This window comes from Haemaphysalis longicornis, unplaced genomic scaffold (genome assembly GCF_048455015.1).
Source record: "Haemaphysalis longicornis isolate Haplotype H1 unplaced genomic scaffold, Haemaphysalis longicornis Haplotype H1 scaffold_3, whole genome shotgun sequence".
Lineage (NCBI taxonomy): Eukaryota > Metazoa > Arthropoda > Arachnida > Ixodida > Ixodidae > Haemaphysalis > Haemaphysalis longicornis.
Window position 1 is genome coordinate 185,005,933 of NW_027526335.1, and position 22,841 is coordinate 185,028,773.

At 48.9% G+C, this 22,841-nt stretch overlaps 1 protein-coding gene across 1 annotated transcript in view; it reads left to right on the top strand.

Moving 5' to 3' along the window:
• Positions 1 to 22,841, top strand: part of LOC144175876 (adenylate cyclase type 3-like) — a 306,163-nt gene that overhangs the window by 197,264 nt on the left and 86,058 nt on the right. Inside the window, exons 2-3 of the mRNA XM_077704914.1 lie at positions 420 to 701; positions 16,666 to 16,902. Coding sequence (XP_077561040.1) covers positions 420 to 701; positions 16,666 to 16,902 — 519 coding nt within the window. The remainder of the gene's footprint in view (positions 1 to 419; positions 702 to 16,665; positions 16,903 to 22,841) is intronic.

Consider the following 22,841-nt stretch of genomic DNA (forward strand, 5'->3'; position numbering starts at 1 on the left):
AACGCCCGGTAATTTGCCTCAGCGGGTCGGCTGCTTGATACGCCGCCGAACACCGAGCTCTCAGCCGCAGCGTCTGCGCATGCGCAGACGTTATTTAGCAGTGCAGTCCTATACTTGCGTTTTTCTGTTGTGGTGAAGCTCGAGCCGTGGAATCTATAGCAGTCGTGTGGGAGCCGTTCCTCGGCTTCCGTCGCCGACGTACTCGCCGGCTTTTTCGCTCAATGAGCCATTTAATGCTTGCGTGTTGAAACTGGGAGAAGAATCCCAAATACGAATTGGATAAAAACCTGATCAATGAGGCTGCGCACAAATTAAATAAAACTCTCATGAATTACTACATAACTGTCATTACAGACTTGTTTGTGGATGTCAGTATGTTCTGCGACTTGAACCCGTGTTTCTTTCCCGTGTTCTTGCAGAACTGGGAGGACGCGCTGCCCTGGATGGTGGTGTACTCGTTCGCGGCGCACGTGCTGCTCCCGTGGCGGGTGGTGTCCGCCCTGGCGGCCTCGGGCACCCTGGTGGCCGTGCAGATCGCGCTGTGGAGGGGGAAGCCCCCGCTGGCGTCGCTGCTGCTGCTGGCCTGCGCCAACCTGCTGGGCCTCATGGCCTTCCTCTGGGTGGAGCGCATGCAGCGACGCGCTTTCCTCGAGACGAGGCAGTCCCTCGAGGCCAAGCTGGTCGTCGAAGAAGAGTCGCAGGTCAGCCTCGCTTTCATACGCGTTCCTTCCCGTATTCTCGGTCGGTGAGCGTCGTTCTCTGTCGGAATTGGGGGACGTTTCATTCGTGGGCCTTGAAATAGGCACACCGAGGTGTAGTGAGTGTCCGGTTTGGTACTTGCAAGGTGCACGTCTTGGTTCTCTGGAAAAGTACGCACACCCCTGTTCTAGTCCCACTGGCGTGCTACCGACAAACAGCTGTTTACCAGGTCAGTTGGTTGATGGTCGCTTGACAGCATCTTGTTTTTTCTTTATATTTGGTGTGCCGTCCTAGTACCCTCACGAACAGTCCGCCTTAAGCCTTGTGACTGGGTCAGCGTGTGTATGTGTGCGCGTGAAAGAGAAAGAGCGAGAGAGACAAAGGGAGAGAGAAACATATAGATATATATAATATATTTATTTCCCTCTCCCTTTAACACGAGAGAGAGAGAGAGAGAGAGAGAGAGAGATAGAGAGAGAGAGAGAGAGAGAGAGAGAGAGAGAGAGAGAGAGAGAGAGAGAGAGAGAGAGAGAGAGAGGGGGGGGGAAGCAAGACAAGAAAAGGCAAACAGGTTCACCAGACTAGGGCATCTGTTGGGCTGCCGTTTGCGAAGGAGTGGAAGGCAACTCGTAGTTTGGAGGCGAGCCAGTTCGATCGCTCAGGGCGGGACGAAAAACAGACGCAGGCAAGAGTGCTTGCGAATTGAGAGCGTTAATTCCGAACGAGCCATCTTTCTGCGAAATACATTCGGGCTCTAACACAAAAAAATGGGAAAACTTCGCGCGGAACATGGCTGGATCACAATCCTTATCTTAGAAACACAATGAACAGAAAGAAAGAACGTAGCTAGAGCGCTTTGTGGTGAATTACTCCCACCTGCTGGCGAAGTACGTAATATATTTGTCAGGCGAGGGCGAGGGAGCAGAGACGTCCTGACACAAGTCAACAGCCTTATATACTACGAGGAGTTGGGCCATTTATGGCCTCTTCTACAAAGGCGCCCCGCTTCGTCTGTAGGATACGCACGACCCTACCGTCAATCAAAGGCGCATTAGCCAATCAACACGCGGCGCTCGTGCACCGACCCAACGACGCGTGCCCTGCGGGTTTGAAGCCTATCAACCAATCAACACGCGGCATTCGAGGGCCGACGCCGGCCGGGTGCCTGTCGCTGGGCTCTGCTCGGAACAGGCGTGCGCGGTGCTCCAAATCGATACGGCTTCTAAAGGGACACTGAACTTATTAGCAGGCATTCTATAGTTACATAGCCAGATGAAAGTATATCGGTACTGGAGTTAGGTTCTCGGCATTGGCGGCCGATTAATGTGCGTATTGAACGGGAAAAATGCCTTAAAAACTGTCGTTTGGTTTGAGTTATCCTCCGCGCCGGTCGGCTTACGTTGCTGTGACGACACACTGGCGAGTCCGCAGAGCCAAATTTAGGGAATTCGAAATTTCCTGAAATTATTCGTTTTTTTTTTTCAGTTTGTGTCAGACAAAAATGTATGCAGTACATGATTTCATGCTAGCATATTCAAAATGTAGAACCAGAGCGCAGAAAAGTGAAAAAAGTTCTCATAACCCTGAAATAGGCGAGAATAAAATTTTGAATGCTGCGATAGCTTCGCAACGCACAAGGGAGCTGATGCGGTGGCCGCAAGATGTACGTGGTCTTTCCTCTTTTACCGTTCATTGCAGCTAAACTAAGGCACTAAGTGCCGGCTAAATGGGGAAAAAATTATTTAGATTGGTTAAACTACAAACTCCAGCCAGTAAAAAGACTTCGAGGAATTCACTTCAGTGTCTTGTTAAGAAACATCGACCATACACAGCAACTGTTACTACGACGGCGTCCGCAACGGCCACAGGCCGCCGTAATGTCACATCGCCGTAATGTCGCCGTTATGTAACATGACTTGCCGTAATGTGCCGACGCGCACGATTCGCCGCAAATGTTGCCGTAATGTCACACGATTTTCGCTGGCACCAATGAACCACCCCTGTAGGAAGTTGTTGTGAATGTTGGCCTAGTTGATTTGTCATCGATACGCATACAGACAGCGCGTACAACGGGAGACGGCATGAGGAGGACAGCCATGTGCAACGCTACATTTTAAGGATGATGATATGATGACGATGATGATTGATAGTGGTATCCCCTTTGTAGCGGGGTGATGACGTGTCATCTTACCAAATAAACTAAAAAAACATATACCTACGTTTTACCTTAGCGTTTTGATACGTAATAGCGCTGCTTAGGGCAGGCACAAAAAGCTTATTAGTAACAAAATACTTTCTTTTCCCTGTTACAGGTGGTAACTGTCGTAGGCAATATTCCCCTCTCAGCTTTTCGTCCACCAGCATTCTAATCTTCTTTTCGTCCCCTCGACAGCCTTGCAGTTAACTTCCTCTGTGCTACCCTTAAATCCTAGGGCTTCTGGAAGCCGAATATTTCCCTCATGTTCATTTGGATGTATACCCTCACATTCTAACACAATGTGCCGCATAGTTTCTGTTTCTTTTTCTCAGACCACGCGTACACCATCATTTTGTCTATACGTCCCCACGAAGCTCTTAGTTCTCACGCAACCTGCTGTAGCCTCATGAAGGAAAGCACTGGCCTTGGAATTATCGTAGAATTTTTCCTTTCTGATGCCCAATTTCTCAGCCCTGTACATCTCCAACGATGTTTTAGCTTCCATTTTTTTCTCCTCATACGTTTCTGTCTGCCTTGCCTCTTTTTTGGATACCTTGGCTGTCTTGGATTCTTCACTGTTCTTTGGGTATTTTATTGTTAGCCTTCCAGTCTTCCTCAGCCATGGCGTGGCTAAGAAATCGGCGCAGGTTAAGAAATCGACGTAGGTGGGCTTCACTGAAACTCCTCAAAACGACCAGTCGCCGTAAGCAAATGTGCGAAGTTGGCCAAGCATGTGATTGAAGTTTTAAAAAAAATCAACTACCCCTCTGTCGAAACAAGAACAATATTTAACAAAAACAAGTCCAGCACCAAACCAACCAATTAAGAAGCGAGCGGACACTATTTGAATAGCGCTTGCAATGCAATGCACTGCATGTTCCATCTATGCAGCGTGGCCTACCGTGCGATATCCTGGTTGACAGTATGACGTAAGACTCTGCGCTCTTAAAGGGACACTGAAGTGATATGTAAACATTGCGGGGTTACTAGCGCAAATTGTAGTCCGGAGTCCCAAGGCCATGTTTCGACCACTCTAGGCGCGTTTACGCGATTTTATTTAGTAGAAAAACTAATTCGAAAACGCTGTCCTCCTCTCTTTACGCTCGCCCATTTTCTGTGGCATTTTCGTGTGACGTCAGGAGGGGATGAGCTGGCAATTGGCTGCGCCACGGCTGCGCTACTGCACGGCTCCCCGGCCGACAGAGTCAGTTGGCCCAGCGTTTCGTCCGCCGGCCGCCGGCGAGTCGTCGCAATCAAGGAGGTTAAAAAAAAATTGCTTGGTCGCAATTCGTTCGCTTAGTTGAAACGAAGCCAGGACACGTTTGTGAATTGAAGAATGTGCCTTTCTTTACTTGGTTTGTTTGTACACTGTATCTAGCTCCAAGTCAAGGTCGCTTCACACAAGCGCTGCACATGCGACGCTTCGCTGACTGGTACGCCAGTAGGAAAATATAAGGCCTCTTGAAGGCGGGAGAAGAGTCAGCGAAGTCAATATAGGTACTAAGCAAATAAAATCAACTGATACTTTTACCGTACAGCGTAAAACTAGGGCGCGGGAAGCACTTTTTTGCGCTGGGCGAACAAGCACAGCGGTCAGCAGCACGACTACGCATCTGCGAACGCTTTTCCGTCTACGAAATGCAATTGCTAGACGTGAGCTACTGTGGAAACTCGGGCGACGCTTACTGCACGATCGCAGTACAACAAATAGTCACCTAAGCGGCTTGAAATGCCAAAACTAAATAGAAGTGTAAACCGGTTGTACAATATATACCCTATATTAGCATGGCGTTCCCGTCCCGCTCCGTGGCCTAGCGGTCTGGGGCGCTAGGAATTCACCGCCAATGTTTTGCGAGTCGCGAGTTCGAATCCCCGCGGGTATGTGCTTTTTTTTTTTTTTTTGTAAGTTAACTTTTTTGTTTTCCGCCGATGTTTTCTATATTGAGTTCACCTTTTTTGGGGCCGCAACGTTCATGGCTACACGAACTAGTTCACAAAACGCGCGCAGGCTGGCACTGGCGCGCTAGCGAGTTCTCGTTGGCGTGCTGTTGCCATAAGCACCGACTGCTTGCAGGCAGTGGGCACAGGCCAGAATGAACAGACCCTTGGCCTGGTGCGAACACGCTTTTTACGATACAGGCATGAGGTAGGCAAGCTCCGAATATGGGGGAAAAGCGCATGACATTTGGGCGTCTGCGGGTACGCGGAGGGCGTTCATGCACTGCGTAGGTCTCGGCTAGTGAATGCTACGACTACAAGCCGTCCTGGGAGGCTTATCTTGTGCATTTTACAGCCGACAACATGGCAGAAGCGCGGTACGATGATTACTGAGATATTGAGAATGCCCATCCAACAAAGCCATTGGTTATGTTTTACAGAACCGAAACCGAAACCGAAACTTGGGTGATTGCTAACCTTGGGCATCGTCCAATCACGGTGCCCCTCCTCCCAACGTCACAGCCTTAGTTGGTGCGGCCGCCGCAAACCGCGCATGGTAGTTTTTCTTCTTTCGCGCTTTGTAAAATAATTACCGATTTGTCAACCGGATAAACGATGAAAAGTGTGCTAATTTGAGCCAGTCTACGCAGTGCAAGCAAAAACGGGAGCTTGACAAATTCACTTCAGTGTCCCTTTAATGCGAACACCTGTTTCTTATAGCGTGGTTTACTGTACTGCGATTGTGCTTTCTAGTGGTTTACTGATACGGGCATTCTATGGCTTCCCTAGAGTTCAACCATTTTCGTCGCTCTCCAAGCCAGGAGTGCTTCAGCCGTACCAAAATGGCCCGATCGCGTAGACGTCGGCTTCATAACGTAAAGGACCCAAGTTCGATTCCGACCACGGAAAGCGTTTTAGTTTTTCTGCACTTCTCGCACGATCATCATTACCGTATGAGAACGTTGGCTTTCCTGCAGCGTGTTTTGGGTGGACTACAGATGACAACAGTGAGAGGCTGAAAGGTTTGCTTAAAAAATAGAATCGGCGCTGGGACAACAGTGCAAGGCCCTTGTCTACGCTGTTGTCCCATCGAAGATGCTTTTTTTGCAGCGTAAGCTACACTGGCCGAGGTTGAGCAGTTTCGCGTGTGCCGTGAAGGGCCGTTCTGCGCAAGTGCGAGGGACATTGAATTGGATTTGGATTGGATTAGATTAAAGTTGATTGTGTTGGATTGTGTTGCGTCATAGCCGCGGCAGACCCACTGGCGCCGGCGCGTGCCCAGGTGTGCGCAGCAGCCAAGTCTGACACTGCACCGGAGCCGCTTGATAGCCGTTTCGCGTGGCTCGTGAAGAGCCGTGCTGAGCATGCGCGAGGAGCAGTGACTGGACAGGACTGGACTGGACAGGATAGGACTGGATTGGATTGGATTGGATTGAATTGGACTGGATTGCTGAACCTTAGCTCACGCTACGTATATCCTGGCATAGCAGAGCTAAGCCACTACTAATTTTTAATAGCATGCTTGGCCTCGTCATTCGCCAACTTCGCGCATTAGGTCACGCTGACTGTTTTTTCTTGTACGTTGGGGTGAACCCCATCCGCAGCGACTGCTTAGAGAGCATAGAAGGCTCTGTGCCACCCCAAAACTTTCTGTTTGGAAGCGCTGGGTGAGTAGAAAAAATCTCTGCGGCGGTGACGCCTGAAAGGTCATACAAGCGTCATACCCGGCTTCTTACTCCGAATTTCCGGCGATTTCCATCGGGAAAGAATTTTCACCAGGCGCTAGAGGAGAACACGGGTAGATGCACTTTGTGTTGGTGGAGAGTAGCAAATATAGATTCGAAAACTTTGTAATGATTAAAAAGGAGCCACGAAAATTTTATACCAGACCAGAGAGGTGCTTTCCGACGAATAAGCGAATAAGTTAGGGGAAATGCTCGAGTAATATCAACTTACACACTGAGAACGAAAGTCTTTTATGCCTTCATGTCTACACGTAGAAAAAGAACTAGAACGGAGAAATGATTGTTATTAGTTGATAGTTTATTACAACACCGTACGAGGGAAAAGGCGGGATTTATAAATGCTAGGCTGTGAGAACACTCAGAGAAATAATTAAACTGAAGCAATTCTGTTGCAAAAACTTAAGTCTTCTTAAGCGTCGATTAACACAAAAGGCTATACAGGGTGGCAATAAAATTGAGTGTGCGTTGTTTAGTGGTTACTGCCCTTATAATTCAGCAGCGCGTCGGTTAAAGGGAATATAAAGGGAAAGCCATAAAGATAATCGCCTGTCATAACATTAAGAGCTCGAGGTAAATGCTTCCTAATGCTTCTTAAGCATTAGGAACCATTCATCTGAATCTTATAAAGTAAATGCTTCTAAATGTATTCTAAATTCTCTTGAAAAAAAAAGTAAAGTAATTCAAAAAGTATTCTTAAAGCTCTCAGAGGCTACCACAGATTTAATGGATAAATAAAGAGCCATTGCCATTTATTTACCAAGTGCCCTGCTTTGGATTTGTGGAAGTCGAGCCTCGCTCTAGTACAACAAAAACGATAGTTCTGCCGGGAAACTTTGTGTATTCCAGAGAGCCTTGGTTACAGCTTTAGTTTCGATCATCGAAGACACCGTAACAATCATGGCAATGTTAAGCGTGTCATTAATATTGATTCATAATTTAAAGGCACCTAGACAAACTCCGATATGAAAATTAGTGAGCGCACTTTGTAACATTACAGACTGCGCTACCGCCTATGTATCCGCATTGCAAGGTCTTTCTTTCATTGCATGAGCAATAGAAAGACCCTGTCTGCAAAAATTTTACCGGACGTTTTTAACGAAAGTTGAGAAAAGCGCGAAAGCTAAAAGTGCGTCCAATCGATCGTCAAACCTTGAAGGACCCAAGAGGCAAACGAAGAACGAACCCATGCGACGATTTCTCGCGCACTAAGTAAACGCATCTACGAACGGTGTAAATGCATAGATGATATTCGTTGAAAAGTTTAGCGGCCAATTTCTTCGCTTAGCAACACTGGAAACGGCCACAGACATGGCCGATGCGCCACGGACATGGACAAGTACCGCCATCCCGTGGAGCCCGACGTAACGAGTGCCGGCGCACTCACACGGTTGCATGGATGAGAATAGGGGTGCTGATCTAGGCGCCATGAGCACAACGTCGCCTAGCAACAGACGCTTGGCCACAGATATGGCGGCGCACTCGCATGGTTGTCCATGACTTCTTGTAGCGCCAACAAAACGACAAGGACAAAGGGGGCGACGGGTACCTGCATGAATTCCACGCCCTTCAATACCGGCCATACCGATACGTGGTTTATCGGATAAAGGAATACTATCGTACTCCTTTTTTATGATCGATGCTTGTACTGTTATCTAAAGTCGTTCCTTCTTCGCGATTTTCAAGCAACCCTTTTGAACACAATGGAAGCCTGGTTTCAAGCACCTGCTGTGTGTCCAGAGATCCTACGCAGAAATGCATCCGTTTTTTAGGGGCGAAGCCCCACAGGGGCTGGGGATGTTGGCGTCTCCTGTCGTCGTCGTAACGTCGTCTCATGTATACGAAACACCGGGACACTGGTTTGCGCCTCGCGCCAGAGAGCTTCGTGTTCCAATAACGAGATTTTTGCAGCAAATCTGTATACATCTACCCCACCTCCTTCCCCAACGGTTTCATCTCTGTTGGAAAAAACGCCAAGACACCAAGAAGCCACTTATACACTGCATGTCTCGGCGCTCCCCAGGTTCCAGGTTAGTGGAGATGGCCCGGGATCTTTTTAAAGGACGCCATCTATCCCACCGAGAGAGCTTTCGCTTTAAACATTTGCGCTATTGGTCAACGGACAGGGAGCGTCGGAAGAATAGAGAATAGAGAGATTTAGCAGTCCGTCTGTTCCACCGTGTACGTATACCGTATTGACCGGGACCCGTCTGGGCACTTGTGCATTCGTCGCGGTAGGGGAATTAGTTCCGCGGGCCGGCCTTCGCCATGTCCGCGCATCCATCACGGTGGGGTGCACCGCCCCACCCTTCTCCTTGCCCTTCCGCGCGCGCAGACGCAGTCGGGTCCCGGTCAATACTGTAACTACGTACACGACAGAACAGACGGACTGCTAAAACTCTCTAATAGAGAGCGTTAGTAAAACTCTCTAATAGAGAGTTTTAGCAGTCCGCCCGTTCCGTCCTGTACTAGTTACCGTGTTGAGCGGGACTCCTGTGAGCACTTTGCATTCGTCGCGGTATGGGGATTAGTTCCGCGGGCTGGCCTTCGCCATGTCGGCGCATTCATCACGGTGGAGTGCGCCTCCTAACCCTTCTCCTCACCCTTCCGCGCGCGCAGGCGCAGTCGGGTCCCGGTCAATACGGTAACTACGTACACGACAGAACAGACGGACTGCTAAAACTCTCTAATGACAGGGCGCGTGCGGAGAGAGGTGACGTCAAGCTGAGCTGGCAGCGGTGGCACTGCCTTCGCACAGCCCCCCTCCTTTCTCGTGAAGCGCCAGCTCTTCGCCCCCTGAAGACCCCGTGACTCGCCGTCACAGCGTACAATGCAGTGCCCCACGAGTGCAGGGCTGAGTAAAGGGCAAAGTAAGATGAAATGTGATTTAAGGCGACGAAATGCCGTGACAATAGAGAAGGTTAGAATGCAAAGCACAATTGGAACGCTGTGCGAAGGGTGTGCGAGAAACGCAGTATTGCTGGCTTCTAAAGCCGCGGGAAGGCGTGGTGCATTGGGCGGAGCATCAAGCTTGCGAGGGAGAAGGATGAGATGCTCAGAAATTATTCAAAATACACAAATGATTTCCCATTATTTCCTTCGTTTCTTAAATTCCTTTATTATTCCTTTCTTTCATTCGTTCCCTTCCCTCTCTCTTACTTTCTTTATTTATTTATTTATTTATTTCTGTGTTTCTTTCGTTCCTTCCTTTATTCTGCTTTTCTTTCTTTCTTCCTTTACATCCTTTATTCTTTCTTTCTTCCTTTGCTTCCTTCTTTGTTACTTTCTTCATTTATTCTTTCTTTCTTTCGTTCATTTCTTTCTTCTTTTCTTTATTTATTTTTCCTTCTTTCGTTCTTTCGTTCTCTCTTTTTTTATTTTTTTTTTCTTTGAGCCTTGAGCTGCTCATTCCATATTGAAATTGGGGCTTTATGTTCGTGAACTTCTTGCTTGAGCTTTAATTTGAGCTTTAAATTGCGGGAGTGCATCATATTTTCCCAATAAAGGGCTTTACTACTACAATGCCCTTGAGAAAAGTAGGGTTCACTCATTTAATTTCATTTCATTTATTTGCTCCTTAAAGGCCCGAAGGGGGCTTGCGCAGAGATATCTCCTGCCCCCCCCCCCCCCCCCCCCCCCCAGTATTTCTTGAAGTTTGTACACTGTCAGTACAAATGAAATTTTCGACGTTTATCCTTAAGGACCATTCGTGCCGAGAGCACCACACACTGCATCGCCTAGGTTAACGAAAACGACAGAGACGAACCCAGTGTTTGTGTGTGTGTGCGTGTGTGGGGGGGGGGGGGGGGTGTGCGCGTGTGTGTGTGTGTGGCGGGTGTGTGTGTGTGCGTGTGTGCGTGTGTGTGCGTGTGCGTGTGCGCGCGCGTCCGCATGTGTTAAGAAAGATGAAGGCGCTTGCACGATACGGCTTCACCCGGTAATGCATTTTCGTTATCTGGTGAATCCCACTCGCTACTATTGACATCTTGTAGTGACAAAAACTTAGCGAGGCGGCGTGTTCGCCCGCGGCGTTTGATTAATGGCGCCCCAGCGGTCATTGCAAATAGGATTCTGACACGGCGCAGTAATAGCAGCTATAGCAGACGGGGTTTGGATTTGGTGGCCTTCTAAATTTTTGTACGGTTAATTCAACGGTTTCATGTTGCTTCTACATCGCCTGAATCTGTTTCTTGTCTCCTCAGGCGCCGAAAGCAATCAGAGAGAGAGAGAGAGAGAGAGAGAGAGAGAGAGAGAGAGAGAGAGGAGAGAGAGAGAGAGAGGAGAGAGAGAGAGAGAGAGAGAGAGAATAAGACTGCAGAGTGGCTCGACGCCTCTCAGCCATCCTTTCTCGCTTTCAAGGTAGCACTTGTAGCGATGGGACTTGTCGTCACAATGCACACTGCCTCGGTGCACTTATATCGGCTGATGGCAGCGTGCATCTTGCCACCAAATGGGAGCTCAGGCACAGCGAGCACCGTTTATTACACAGCAAGTAACCCGATGAGTGTAACGAAGCCGTACACCATGGGCATCCGAAAGTAGCCCCGAGTGTACGAAATGAGTAAACGGATTCACTGATCGAACGAGCCGTCAAACGAAATATTGTTCCCAGGTCAGGCGAGGAAGGAAGCCACCAATCCATCACAAAGAAACTATGAAACGTGATAGTGTTTCAAAAAATGTCAATAATGTCTGTTCGGAAAGAATGGGCCATAATGCACACATTGATAACTATACTATAAAATCTACCCTATCAAGAAGCTGAATAAGTTGTCCTAGGCATCAATCATGAAAAGAATGCGTAGTAGTGAAAACATCAACAGTCTGCCATGCTTTTTGCTCCAGCCACTACGCCAAAAGTGAGGTGACGTCGGGTGGAAGAAAATTGATGTCGAGTGACTTACTTTACCTCATAGATAAAACTGACGGGAAACACATGACGTTGATGGCTGGAGCGATGCCTTGTCGTCCACGTGTGTGGGGCTGTGGCTAGTTGGAAGAACAGATAGGTATGAAGTGGTCCAATGTCGCTTTCGCGAAGTGAGCGCGACACTGAGGACTTTGTAGTGCTGAAGGCACATGATGCCCAATCGCAAATTCTGGTTACTATAACTAATCTGGAAAACCGAGGCCTGCGTTTTACGATCCGATAAACTGAAAACCGCTGTATGCAGGTTATGAAAAATGATTGAGATATATAACTTTCTCAGGAGAACTTGTTGCTTGGCGCGTTGGTCTTGGGCTGAGAATATACTGAGTAGCGCAAAGAAACACGCACAAGAAAGAGGACACGGGACAGGCGCTACACTTCCAACTGTTTATTAGCGAAGATAGCATCGTACATTTATAGCTAAATCCACACATGCGCGATAGACGTGCCAACAATCGTTACGAGAGAATTTATGTAAAAACCGCACCTCAGTATCGAACGGTATCACAGAAGTACCTTCTAGTCTTCCTGGTAGTTTTACTAGACCACAAAGTTCTTGCATAAAACGGCTGTGTTGTGCCGGGCAGTAAGCAATGAAATTGGGGTGCGATGTTTAGGATTCTCCATTTGATCACAATGGTATATCAGTGCTCGGAACTGGTATCTTGTATAACATTCGCGTAAAAACAATCTTCCCTCACAGGGCCCTCACAAGAAGTTCAATATGCGCTATGTTCTGATAAAGGAATCTAGGGCATACTATGGGAAGTTATCAAGGCGCGTTGCGACGCATTCGTCGCTCGTCCGTTCCCCAACCAAAGCTTAAACCGCATAATCAGCGCCTCCCCTTGGAAGGAACTTGATGAGGGGGGAGCTCATTAATGGCACTGACTACTGCAAGGAAAAAAGGTTTGCAAGGTTCCCTTCTGGCTGGCCACTCGAATATTCGCAGAGGTCTATCTCCTTCGCTGCATCTCATTCGTAACAAAGTCCCGAAGCCCATTATGCTCTGAAATTAGCGGCATTGCAGCGATCAAGTGTTTCTCGTGCATCAGCTTTGTTTTAACCCAGGTGACTTCCACCACAAAGCTATCATCTCGTCTATGCAACTACGAATCAATCTCAGGCACCCCGGGCACTCGCCGCGCGGGGATGAAGCCCCAACGCTACCGTATACCCTCTTTACGAGGCACTCTCGCCGACGATAGCTCGCTTCGTCGCGCGTCTCGACGTCGCAGACGGGCTTCCGCTGTAAGCGAGAAGATCCCGGATATGCGGAGGATCAGAGGCACGGAGTAAAGAGGATTAGCGGGCTTGCGCTCGCTCGCTTAGTTCCCGGGAGCCTGGGGCAGTTGATCATTCACGACACTCGGGGCCGAGGGAGTGTCCTGGAAGACGTCAAGGCCGTTCGCTCCCTTCATGCCCTCGACGGGCGGGATTATTAGGCCGCTAGGCCTAGAGTGCCTTTCCCCATGAATTGTTTCGGCGCGCCGACAGCACGATGTACTTCAACTGGTTCATCATTGAAGGCAGCTTCAATGGCGTAGTACGCTGGTAGCGAGGTATGTAATTGCTTGCTAGTAAGTTATCGCTTCTGTCCTCTACGTCTATCTCATTTTCCTGAAGTTGTGCTTGTCGCTTTAACCTCTATCTTGCGGCTATATACCAACAAGCCCGTATAGACAGATTATTTCTGTTTATCGTCTTAAAGTTTGTGGTAAAGAACGGTGAGCCGTGAGGCTTCGCGCATAGTGCGGCTCGCTGCAATACATGCAGCTAAAACAGTGTACCGTTGATCACTGCACGTCAACCTGATGCCTGTGAAATGTTTGCGTGCAGATAGTATCGCGTATACGTAGTATAATTGCTTGCTAGTAAGTTATCGCTTCTGTGCTGTACGTCTAGATCATTTTCCTGAAGTTGTACTTGTTGCTTTAACTTAATTCTTGCCACGATACACCAACAAGCCCGTATAGAAAGATTAATTATGTTTATCGTAGAAGTTTTTTGAGCTTGTGGTGAAGCACGGTGACCCATGAGGATTTCTCGTATAGTGCGGCTCTGTGTAATACATGGAGCTAAAACAGCGTGCCCTTCATCCTTGCACGTCAAGTGTATCTTTGTGTAATGTTTGTGTGCATCGCGTATCCGTAGTAACTGCAGGCATTGGTATACAAATGTTTGATAAGATATGAAGTTTTAAACCAGGCAGCCACTCAGGTCATAAAGAAAATTCAGAACATCCACCCGTTACAGGTTCGAAATTCTTGCAGACGCATGGCTATTTCAAAGGTGCCGGTTAAGTGTACGTGGTGAAAGGTGCTGCGTGCTTCCTTCGCAACTGTTCCATGAATTCCTCCTCTTCGGGGTAGCAAGAAAAGTTGCTCCCCCAAAACGGCCGGAGTCAGTCAGAACTCGCGGGGGGGCCGTCTCTTCTCTCGTGACGTCGTCGCCGTCCGCTTCCGCTCTACTCCTCTTTTCTAACCACCCTGGCGACAGCTCGGCAAACGCTCGCAACAACGGCCACAGCCTCAAGGGCGAATAGATGTTGCACGCCATGCCACGTGCACGCTTGCTACCTAAGGAAAACCATTGCGACTCAAACAGCTAAAGCTCGCAAGCAAGTGGCCAGGACATCAGTACGAACTGCTACTGGGTGAACACGGAGTATAAACGCGCTTTCGGCGTTCCTTTTATTGTAGTTTTTTCGCCTGCCTGCGAAAACACCTCCGACACTTTCATCACGGGCGGCGTTTGACGCCGTCAGAACTATAATCCCCTTCATCGGCAAAAACGGACTTTAGCGGAGACCGGGAAAGGAGCACACGTCTGGAGGGACACAGACGCTTTTGGAAGGGTCCGACGTAAAGGCTGCCGGTAAATTCCTGTTCCCGTCACCCTTCGCCATTTGCTCCGGCAGGAGCAGTTGCGCTTCCAAGGCAGTTTCAGAGAGCCCACTCTTCAAAGGAGCAGCGTGCTCAGAAGCGGCGCTCAGCTACCGCTCCCGATCTGCCATTGAAATTTGACAGGACTGTTTTTTTTTTTCTGACCCAGTCCGGTGTGAAGCAAGGGGGAATGAAGAAAGAGAAAATGGCTCCTCCAGCTAGCATGAGCGATTTTGCTTGATTTAGTTTGAAAATGCTTTATATGGGCTCAAAGTCCAACGCTTTTTTAAATGTAATCTTCGTGTATCAGTCGTCCTCGAGGTGAAGGTGTGAACGTGATGTCATTGATGGCACAAGCCCGTACATTCCTGCCCGCCGACTGTCCTTTCGCTGTTAGCAACTTTATAATCCATCGATTTTGCTTCTTCCTATTCTGTTAAAGCCGCCTACAACAAATTTTCTGCTGCTTAAGTCTGCTTACGTGATTTGACGGCGAAAGCCAGCGGTGATTAAAGACTTCTCCACTACTGCATCGATCTCGAGTCTCTTTCGTCGTTTTCGTTTCTTCGTCTTTGTACGCGAATGACTCAGACAGGCAGACTGTACCGCAATTCACGCGGCACTTTCCTCACAGTGAGAGTTCTCCTTCTCGTGCACCTGTTGTACACACCTGCCGTCACGTTCAGCTGTCACGGGGCACACATCAAACTTATTTGTGTTTTACTCTGGCACGGTGCCGGTAAGCGGACGACGTGGCTGCTGCACCGGCAACCCGGGTTGCAATCCCACACAAACAGAAGCCTTTTTAATTGTTCATTTTCTCTAACAGCGGCTGCCATTTTGGTGCCTTTCGTGTTGACGGCCACGACGACGACAACTATATACGATCACTTCTCGTGTTTGATGACACATTTGGCCGAAGCACGGAGCTGAGGAAGCGCTGTCCGTACCCGCAATGGCTTTCCGCACTACCCCCGCCATAACCCGTGGCGCTGGAACCATGCGCCTGTGTGAAATTACACTTACGGCGGTGTCTAGGGGACTACAGATACGAAATGACCTTTTATTAGTATCCCGGAAAGTCGAAAGAAGAAAAAAGAACAAATACAATGAATGGCACTTGCAAAAAAAAAAAAAAAGGACTCGAGTGGGTCTGCTACAGAACAACACGTGACATCCGGCGCGGCTCCCTATATGGTTTGACAGGAAAAACTGTTTCCCTGCTTTGCCGTTGCGTATGGCAAGCATGATGGTTTGAGAAGGTCACATCTATTGGTGGTATCCTAGGTCGGGTATTGTTACTGGTCGCACCGGTTTCTCACTCTTTTGACGCACGGAGTGCTCATTCAGGCACATTGCTGTGATGAAGGGCCACGGCAGTTTTTCTCTAAGACAGAATAGGTAATGGGCCCCAGTTGCGCCTTATCCAAACAATACCTGTTTTTGGAGTTCTCTTTGACGAAGCTTTACTTCAAGCCAAGTCAAGTCGAAAAGCGGTCATAGATTGCTTGAAAGTGTCTGGGGGCCCTTACAGGCAGCGAGACATCTGAAGGAACGGAGACATGAAAGTGATGCTCGGCCAAATTAAAAAAAAAAAAACAATCTGAGGATGCGCATATATAAGTGAAAATATATTTACAAAGACAGTACCACATTTATTGAAAGTTTCTGTGTAAAGAAAAAAAAAACATTCCCACTCATACACTTCTACAAGTTGCACACTTCTGCAATAGGAAATGCACACGTGCGATAGGACTGCAACGGAAAATTTGCAGAGAACATGAAATCTTCACACTTGCATCGATTCGCATGAGTTCTCATCGACGCTAGTGCTCACACAAATTGGGGGTGGAGGGTCGAGGGATGCACCAAATCAGAATCAACGAGTCTCAACATGAAGTAGTTTCTTCAGTTTGGAGTTGTGTGTCCTTCTGTTTCCTCAGTCCTTGCGTGTTTTACAAGATACCCGCCGTGGTGGCTCAGCGGCTAGGGAGTTGTGCTGCTGAGCTCGAGGACGCGGGTTCGATTCCGGCCGCGGCGGCCGCTTTTCTGATGAAGGCGGAAAGCGAAAACGCCCGTATGTCGATATTTCGTCGCACGTTAAAAGCCCCAGGTGCTCCAAATTAATACGGAGCCCTCCACTACGGCGCGGAGCATAGCCCACGTGTAGCTTCGGGAGTCAAACCCCGAGAGTTGCGGTATTCGCTACGCTACTCCTCTTAGAGTGCTCTTTCGAGACGACCACTTTTCAAATTTCCCGCCTTTTTCGTGCAGGAGCAAGAGCGCCTCCTGCTGTCGGTGCTGCCGAAACACGTGGCGGCCGAGCTGAAGCAGGACCTGGACGCCGTGGTCCAGGGTCCCTTCAAGAAGATCTACATGAGCCGGCACGAGAACGTGAGCATCCTGTTCGCCGACATCGTCGGCTTCACCGCCTTCTCGTCCACGTGTCCCGCTCCACAGCTGGTGCGCACGCTGAACGAGCTCTTCGCGCGCTTCGACAAGCTCTCAGACGTGAGTACAGCACTGCGCCCTTCACGCCTTACTCAGACTAGCCTGGGAGGACGTTTTTACTCCAAGACGAAGCACAGAACGTTCGCAGAACGGTTTGTAGATGGGATATTGACACATTGTACTTGAAGGAAGAACGCGCTGAAGGCGGGAGAAAAGAAAAGGGAATCAGCGTATTAGTTGGGTGATTCGTTTTTCTTTTGTCCTGTTTTAGCTATTTTCCTTTAAGTGCACGGAAGCCTTGCTCGGGCAGCATAGAACGCACATCGGTCGCAGGGATGAATCATGCGAACTCCGTTTCATGCACGTGAGGCCAGTCTGGGATTCCATCTCATTATCCACACCGCCGCAGTTGCTTCAAGTGGATCAGCCGGTGCCATATTAAATATAACACGACAATAGACGGATAATGAAGTGAAATCGAGCAAAGTGGTGCGTTGAGCAAACTCGTGACGTTCTTTCAAAGTTGCAAATTAAGTGTGCCCATAGCGTTGTCGCGTCTATGTGATTCTTGGATAAATGCCTGCATAAATTAAGGAATTGATGATGATGGTTGCATTTTAATGGCGCAAGGCCAACTGGGGCAAAGAGCGCCAAAAAAAGTGGTTAGCTACCACAGATTAAGGTCAATACTAGAAGTGAATAGCACCAGAAGTAAAAACAAATAAAGACAATGAGGATGGCTGGTGTAGAGGGCCAGGTTGTGATTATGCATGATACGATATGAGATTCAGAAATTTAACTTCTGATAGATAATTAAAAACACGTTTGGTAGTAAACATTGGTTCATCGCCTAAGAAGTGCGATGGGTGGAGTGGGATTTGTTGTCTGTAGATTTCTGGAAAGTGTTTGCGTCGTGTGGTGTGAAGTGCCTTGCATGTGATTAGTATGTGCACTACGGATAGGGCCTCTCCGCAGCTGCTGCACTGGGGTCTACAAGATCCCGTCAGCAGATACGAGTGCGTCGCATGGGTGTGCCCTATCCGCAGCCTACCCAGGGCGACTTCTGTGTGTCTGTTGCGTGTGTCAGTGGTGTATGGTCCCAAGCGTGGTTTTATAACGTGTAACTTGTTATCTGTCTGTTCACTCCAGTGTGTTTGCCATGTTCTACGCAAGTGTTGTCTTATGTGTGGCTTGAGGTCTGTATATGGTACGGTTGTTATGTCTACAGTGTTCCTGAGTGCAGCAGCAGCTGCCCTCTCGTCTGCCAACTCGTTTCCAGCGATCCCAGCGTGTCCTGGGACCCAGCAGAGGAGCAGCTGATGCTTCTGCGCATACACAGACATGATAGTGTTAAATACAAGATTAACAATGTGGTTTTTGGGGGGTGTATGCGATGACAGTGCGCGAACAACACTCAAGGAATCTGTGTAGATGATAGACTTCGGAATTTGATTTTCAAGTATGTGTCGTACAATCAATAAAATTCCATATGCTTCTGCTGAGAAAATTGTTGTGTGGAAGCTCATGGTTCTGGCTGCAATGAAATTCGGACCATTAGCAGCGCAGGAGACCATAGTGGAGGTTTTAGAAGCGTCACTGTAAAATTCTGCAAGTGGGTATTTAAACTGCAGAGACAGAAAGTGCTGCAGTATTGCAGCTCGCGGTACCCGATTTTTGTCAAGTTTCATAAAAGAAAGATCGGAGGACACAGGACGAACTGTCCAAGGAGGTAAAATGTCTGAAAAGGATGATCTGTACACGTCTAAAAACGAAGCGCTCAGATCCGAGGCTCGCTCTCTCACTCGAAGTGAAAAGGGCAGAGGAACAGATGGGCGATTTACAAAAAGCACAGATGGGGATGTGTCGTTAAAGACAGGATAAAAATGATGGTTATTCAGCGATTAAATTTTAAAAGCATAAAGTAAGTCCATGTACGTCCTTTGTTTCTCAAAGCTCCACTTATTACACTCGGCATACAGACTCTCGACAGGGCTAGTGCGAAAAGCACCCGACGCAAGCCGCAGCCCCAAGTGTAGCACTGGGTCAAGCATTCGCAACGCTGTTTTAGTCGCCGACCCATATACCACACTGCCATAGTCTTAACGAGACCCAACCAAAGCAGTATAGAGCCGTAGTAGGAGTTCTTTGTCGGAACCATACGATTGATGGGAGAGAACCTTAAGTATATTCATTATTTTCAAACATTGATGTTTAAGTTTCTTGATGTGTGGAATGAATGTGAGTTTCTGGTCAAACACGACATCTAAGAACTTGTGCTCCTTGTTCACAGGAAGCGACACGCCATTCAGAGTAATGTCTGGGTCCGGATGGACCCCGCGCTTCCTGGAGAACACAACGCAGGTGCTTTTTGCAGGATTCAATTTAAACCCATTCTTGTCTGCCCAGCCGGCAAGCTTCTTGACACCAAGCTGGACTTGACGTTCGCATATTGACATATTACATGATTTAAAAGATATTTGCACGTCGTCTACATACATAAAATAAGAGATTGTTGGTGGCAGTGCCTTTCCAAGAGAGTTCATCTTTACGATAAAGAGAGTGCAACTCAACACGCCACCTTGCGGCACGCCATTTTCTTGGACGTGAACCTTTGAAAGTACACAACCAACTCTTACTCTGAACGTTCTCTCCGACAAATAACTAACAAGGGTGTTCAACATATTACCCGAAACACCGAATGACCTGAGGTCACTAAGGATCCCATAACGCCAAGCGGTGTCGTAGGCCTTCTCGAGGTCGAAAAAGACAGTTAAGCAGTACTGCTTATGCACGAAGGCATCCTTGATGTATGAGTCAAGTGCAACCAGTTGATCGTTTGTCGATCGCCCCACCCTAAAGCCTGCCTGGCAGCTCTCGAGAAGACCATTGTACTCGAGGAAGTACACGAGCCTGCGGTTGATCATCTTCTCGAAGAGCTTGCACAGGCAGCTCGTCAGGGCTATTGGACGGTAACTTGAGGGGGACGACGGGCCCTTTCCCTCCTTCAAGAAAGCCACTACAATGGCCTCCCTCCAAGAGTGTGGAATGTGCCCCGAAAGCCATATTTTATTATATAGATGTAGAAGTGCTTCAAGTGTGTCTGCGTGTAGGTGTTGTATCATTGTGTATGTAATGTTGTCTGGGCCTGGAGCTGAGGGTTTACACATGCTCAGAGCAGCCCTCAGCTCATGTAGTGAAAACAGGGAGTTGTAAGAAGTCTGTGATTTGTTTTTGTCGTGTAGGGACTTCTTTTCACAAGATGCTTTATGTTTCAAGAAAGTGTTCGTGTAGTGTGCTGAACTGGACACGTGTTGGAAGTGTTGTGCGAGTGTGTCAGCCTGGTCTTCCAGTGTGTCCCCTGTTGTACTGACCAGGGGCAGGCCGTGTGTCTGTTGTCCTTTGAGTTTGCGTATATGTGTCCATACTTTTCGTGTGTCTGTGTAGGAGTTTATTGATGTTATGAATGTACGCCAACTCTCTCGTTTTGCCTCACGACGCACACGTTTTCCTAATGCCTTGGCCCGTTTGAACAAGAGGAGGTTTCCCGACGTGGGGTACCGACGAAGGATACCCCACGCCTTGTTCTGGGCCTCTCGCGCCCGCCTACAGTCCTCATTCCACCACGCCCTCCGCTGGTTGCGCGGGGCACCAGAGGCGTGGGGGATGGACTTTTCGGCGGCGTCGAGGATGTGCGCCGTGAGGAGTTGGGTAGCTTCTTCTATGTGCAGGTGTCCTATGGATGTGTGGTGTAGTTTGGATGTCTCTGTAAATGTATTCCAGTTAGCTCGTGCTTCATTGAACCTATTATGGGAAGATGGACTGCATGGGCCTTTACCTATGTATGTGAGTGAGGTGGGGAAGTGGTCACTACTGTATGGGTCAGTGCCCACACCCCACTCGAGGAGAGGAAAGAGAACTGCGGAGCCAATTGCCAAGTCAAGACATGAGTATGTGTTGTGTCCTATGTTATGGTATGTAGGCTGTTTATTGTTGAAAAGGCATGCTCCTGAAGATGTAAGGAATTTCTCTATAAGGCGACCTCGGGCATCCGTGCGAGAAGAGCCCCAAAGAGTGTTGTGAGCATTAAGGTCGCCTGTCAGGATGTATGGTTCGGGCAGCTGGTCAACCAGCGCCTAGAAGTCCGAGCTTAGAAGTGAAACATCAGGAGGAATGTGTATGAAGCATACCGTTATCAACCTATTAAATATTATTGTTCGAATTGCCACAGCCTCAACGACAGTGTTCAGGGTGACAGGGTGGCATGCTAAATATTTCCGGGCAATTATGGCCACACCCCCAGAAGAGTGCGTGCAGCCATCCCTGTCCTTTCTGTATATCAAGTAACTGTTCAAGAAATTTGTGTTCTTGGAATTCAGGTGTGTTTCCTGAACACATATTACACTTGGCTGATTGGCATGCAGAATCTCATACACGTCGTCAAGATTATTCAGAAGGCCTCTGCAGTTTCATTGAACAATATTTTCTCTTCCCATTATGATGTGTTCGGAGCTACTGGAGTGTGACTATTTATGTAGGGTCTTTCGGGGCTTGGACTCTTGGAAGGGGTTTTCTGGCCTTCTCTACTGACCTGGACGTCCCAGCCCATTCCTTCCGCTGCGATGAAAGCCGGAAGGGCTCGACGTCCATGTCGTCATCTGAAGGCAAAGGGGTGCCCAGCGGACTGGGCCCCTTTGACGTGGTACCCTTTCGGGTGTTCTTCGCCTGCGCTGCCAGTGCCGAAGGCGTGGGGAGCACCACAGATGGCGCAGGCAGGGAGGCGGGGGAGGGGGTCGCTGCGACTGCCTCCGTCTCCATCTCCGTGCCCTTGCGTGTGCTTTGGGCCGGTGGAGAGGAAGCAGTGGATGCAGCGGCATCCCCAACAGACGTTGCCACCACAGCCGCTGCTGGGTGAGCGAGCGGTGCGGAGGCAGATTGGGCTGCCATAGGCAACCCAGGGGGGGGGGGGGGGGGGGCGGGGGCGGGACCAAGTCCGACTCGCGGTACTGGGTCCCCGCCGAAACCAGACGCCGCTCCGACCCCCGGCGAGCTGCGTCGGCGTACCTGCCCAGAGGGAAGGAGGCGAACCTCTTCCGCGCCCGTGGGAAGGTGATGTTTCCGTTGACTTTCAAGGCATTGATCTGTTTCTCTTGTTTGAACTTTTCACAGCTCCTAGAATAGGCAGCGTGTGGTCCCTGGCAGTTGGCACAGGTGAAGTTCTCGGATTTACAATTGTCAGTTTGATGATTATGTGCTGCACATTTTGCGCACGTCAATTTACCACGACAAGACGTTGTGCCGTGCCCAAACCGCTGACACTTGAAACAGCGGCGTGGGTTCGGCACGTAGGGTCGGATTGGACATCTCAAGAAACCTGCGTTCACCGACTCAGGAAGGTTAGAGCGGTCAAATGTCAAGATTATGTGCTTGGTTGGAATTATTTCATCATTTCGGCGTATGGTGATTCGCCTCACTGCTGTCACGCCCTGATCTCGGAGGCCCTCGAGCAGATCTGCTTCAGTCTCATTCATTAGATCCCGATCAGAGATCACGCCCTGGCAGCTATTGAGACTGCGATGGGGCGTGATCTTGATGTTGACATCTACCATGCGCGTTTGCTTGAGGAGGTTAGACGATTGCTGTTTGTTTTCTACTTCTATCAAAACTTCTCCCGTTGTGAGTTTTTCAGCCTTGTAGGACTTTCCGACAAGGCTTTCAAGATACTTGGAGATTAGAAACACGGACTGCGAAGTGATTGGATTTGTCTTGTCAAGAGATTCCATGATCAGAAAGCGCGAAAAATTATCGGGCTTTGGGAGAGAGATCGATTGCAAAGGAGGAAAAGATACTTCGGTGCGGCCCCTTTTCGGGGGCCGATCACGTCTGGGGGGGGGGGGGGGGGGGGGGGTTAGGAAAATGCCATATGATACATTGAAAAGCAGGGAGACGGGGGTACTTTCTCCTTTGACCTTACCCTGGTAGTCAAAGAGGTCCCGGAGCTC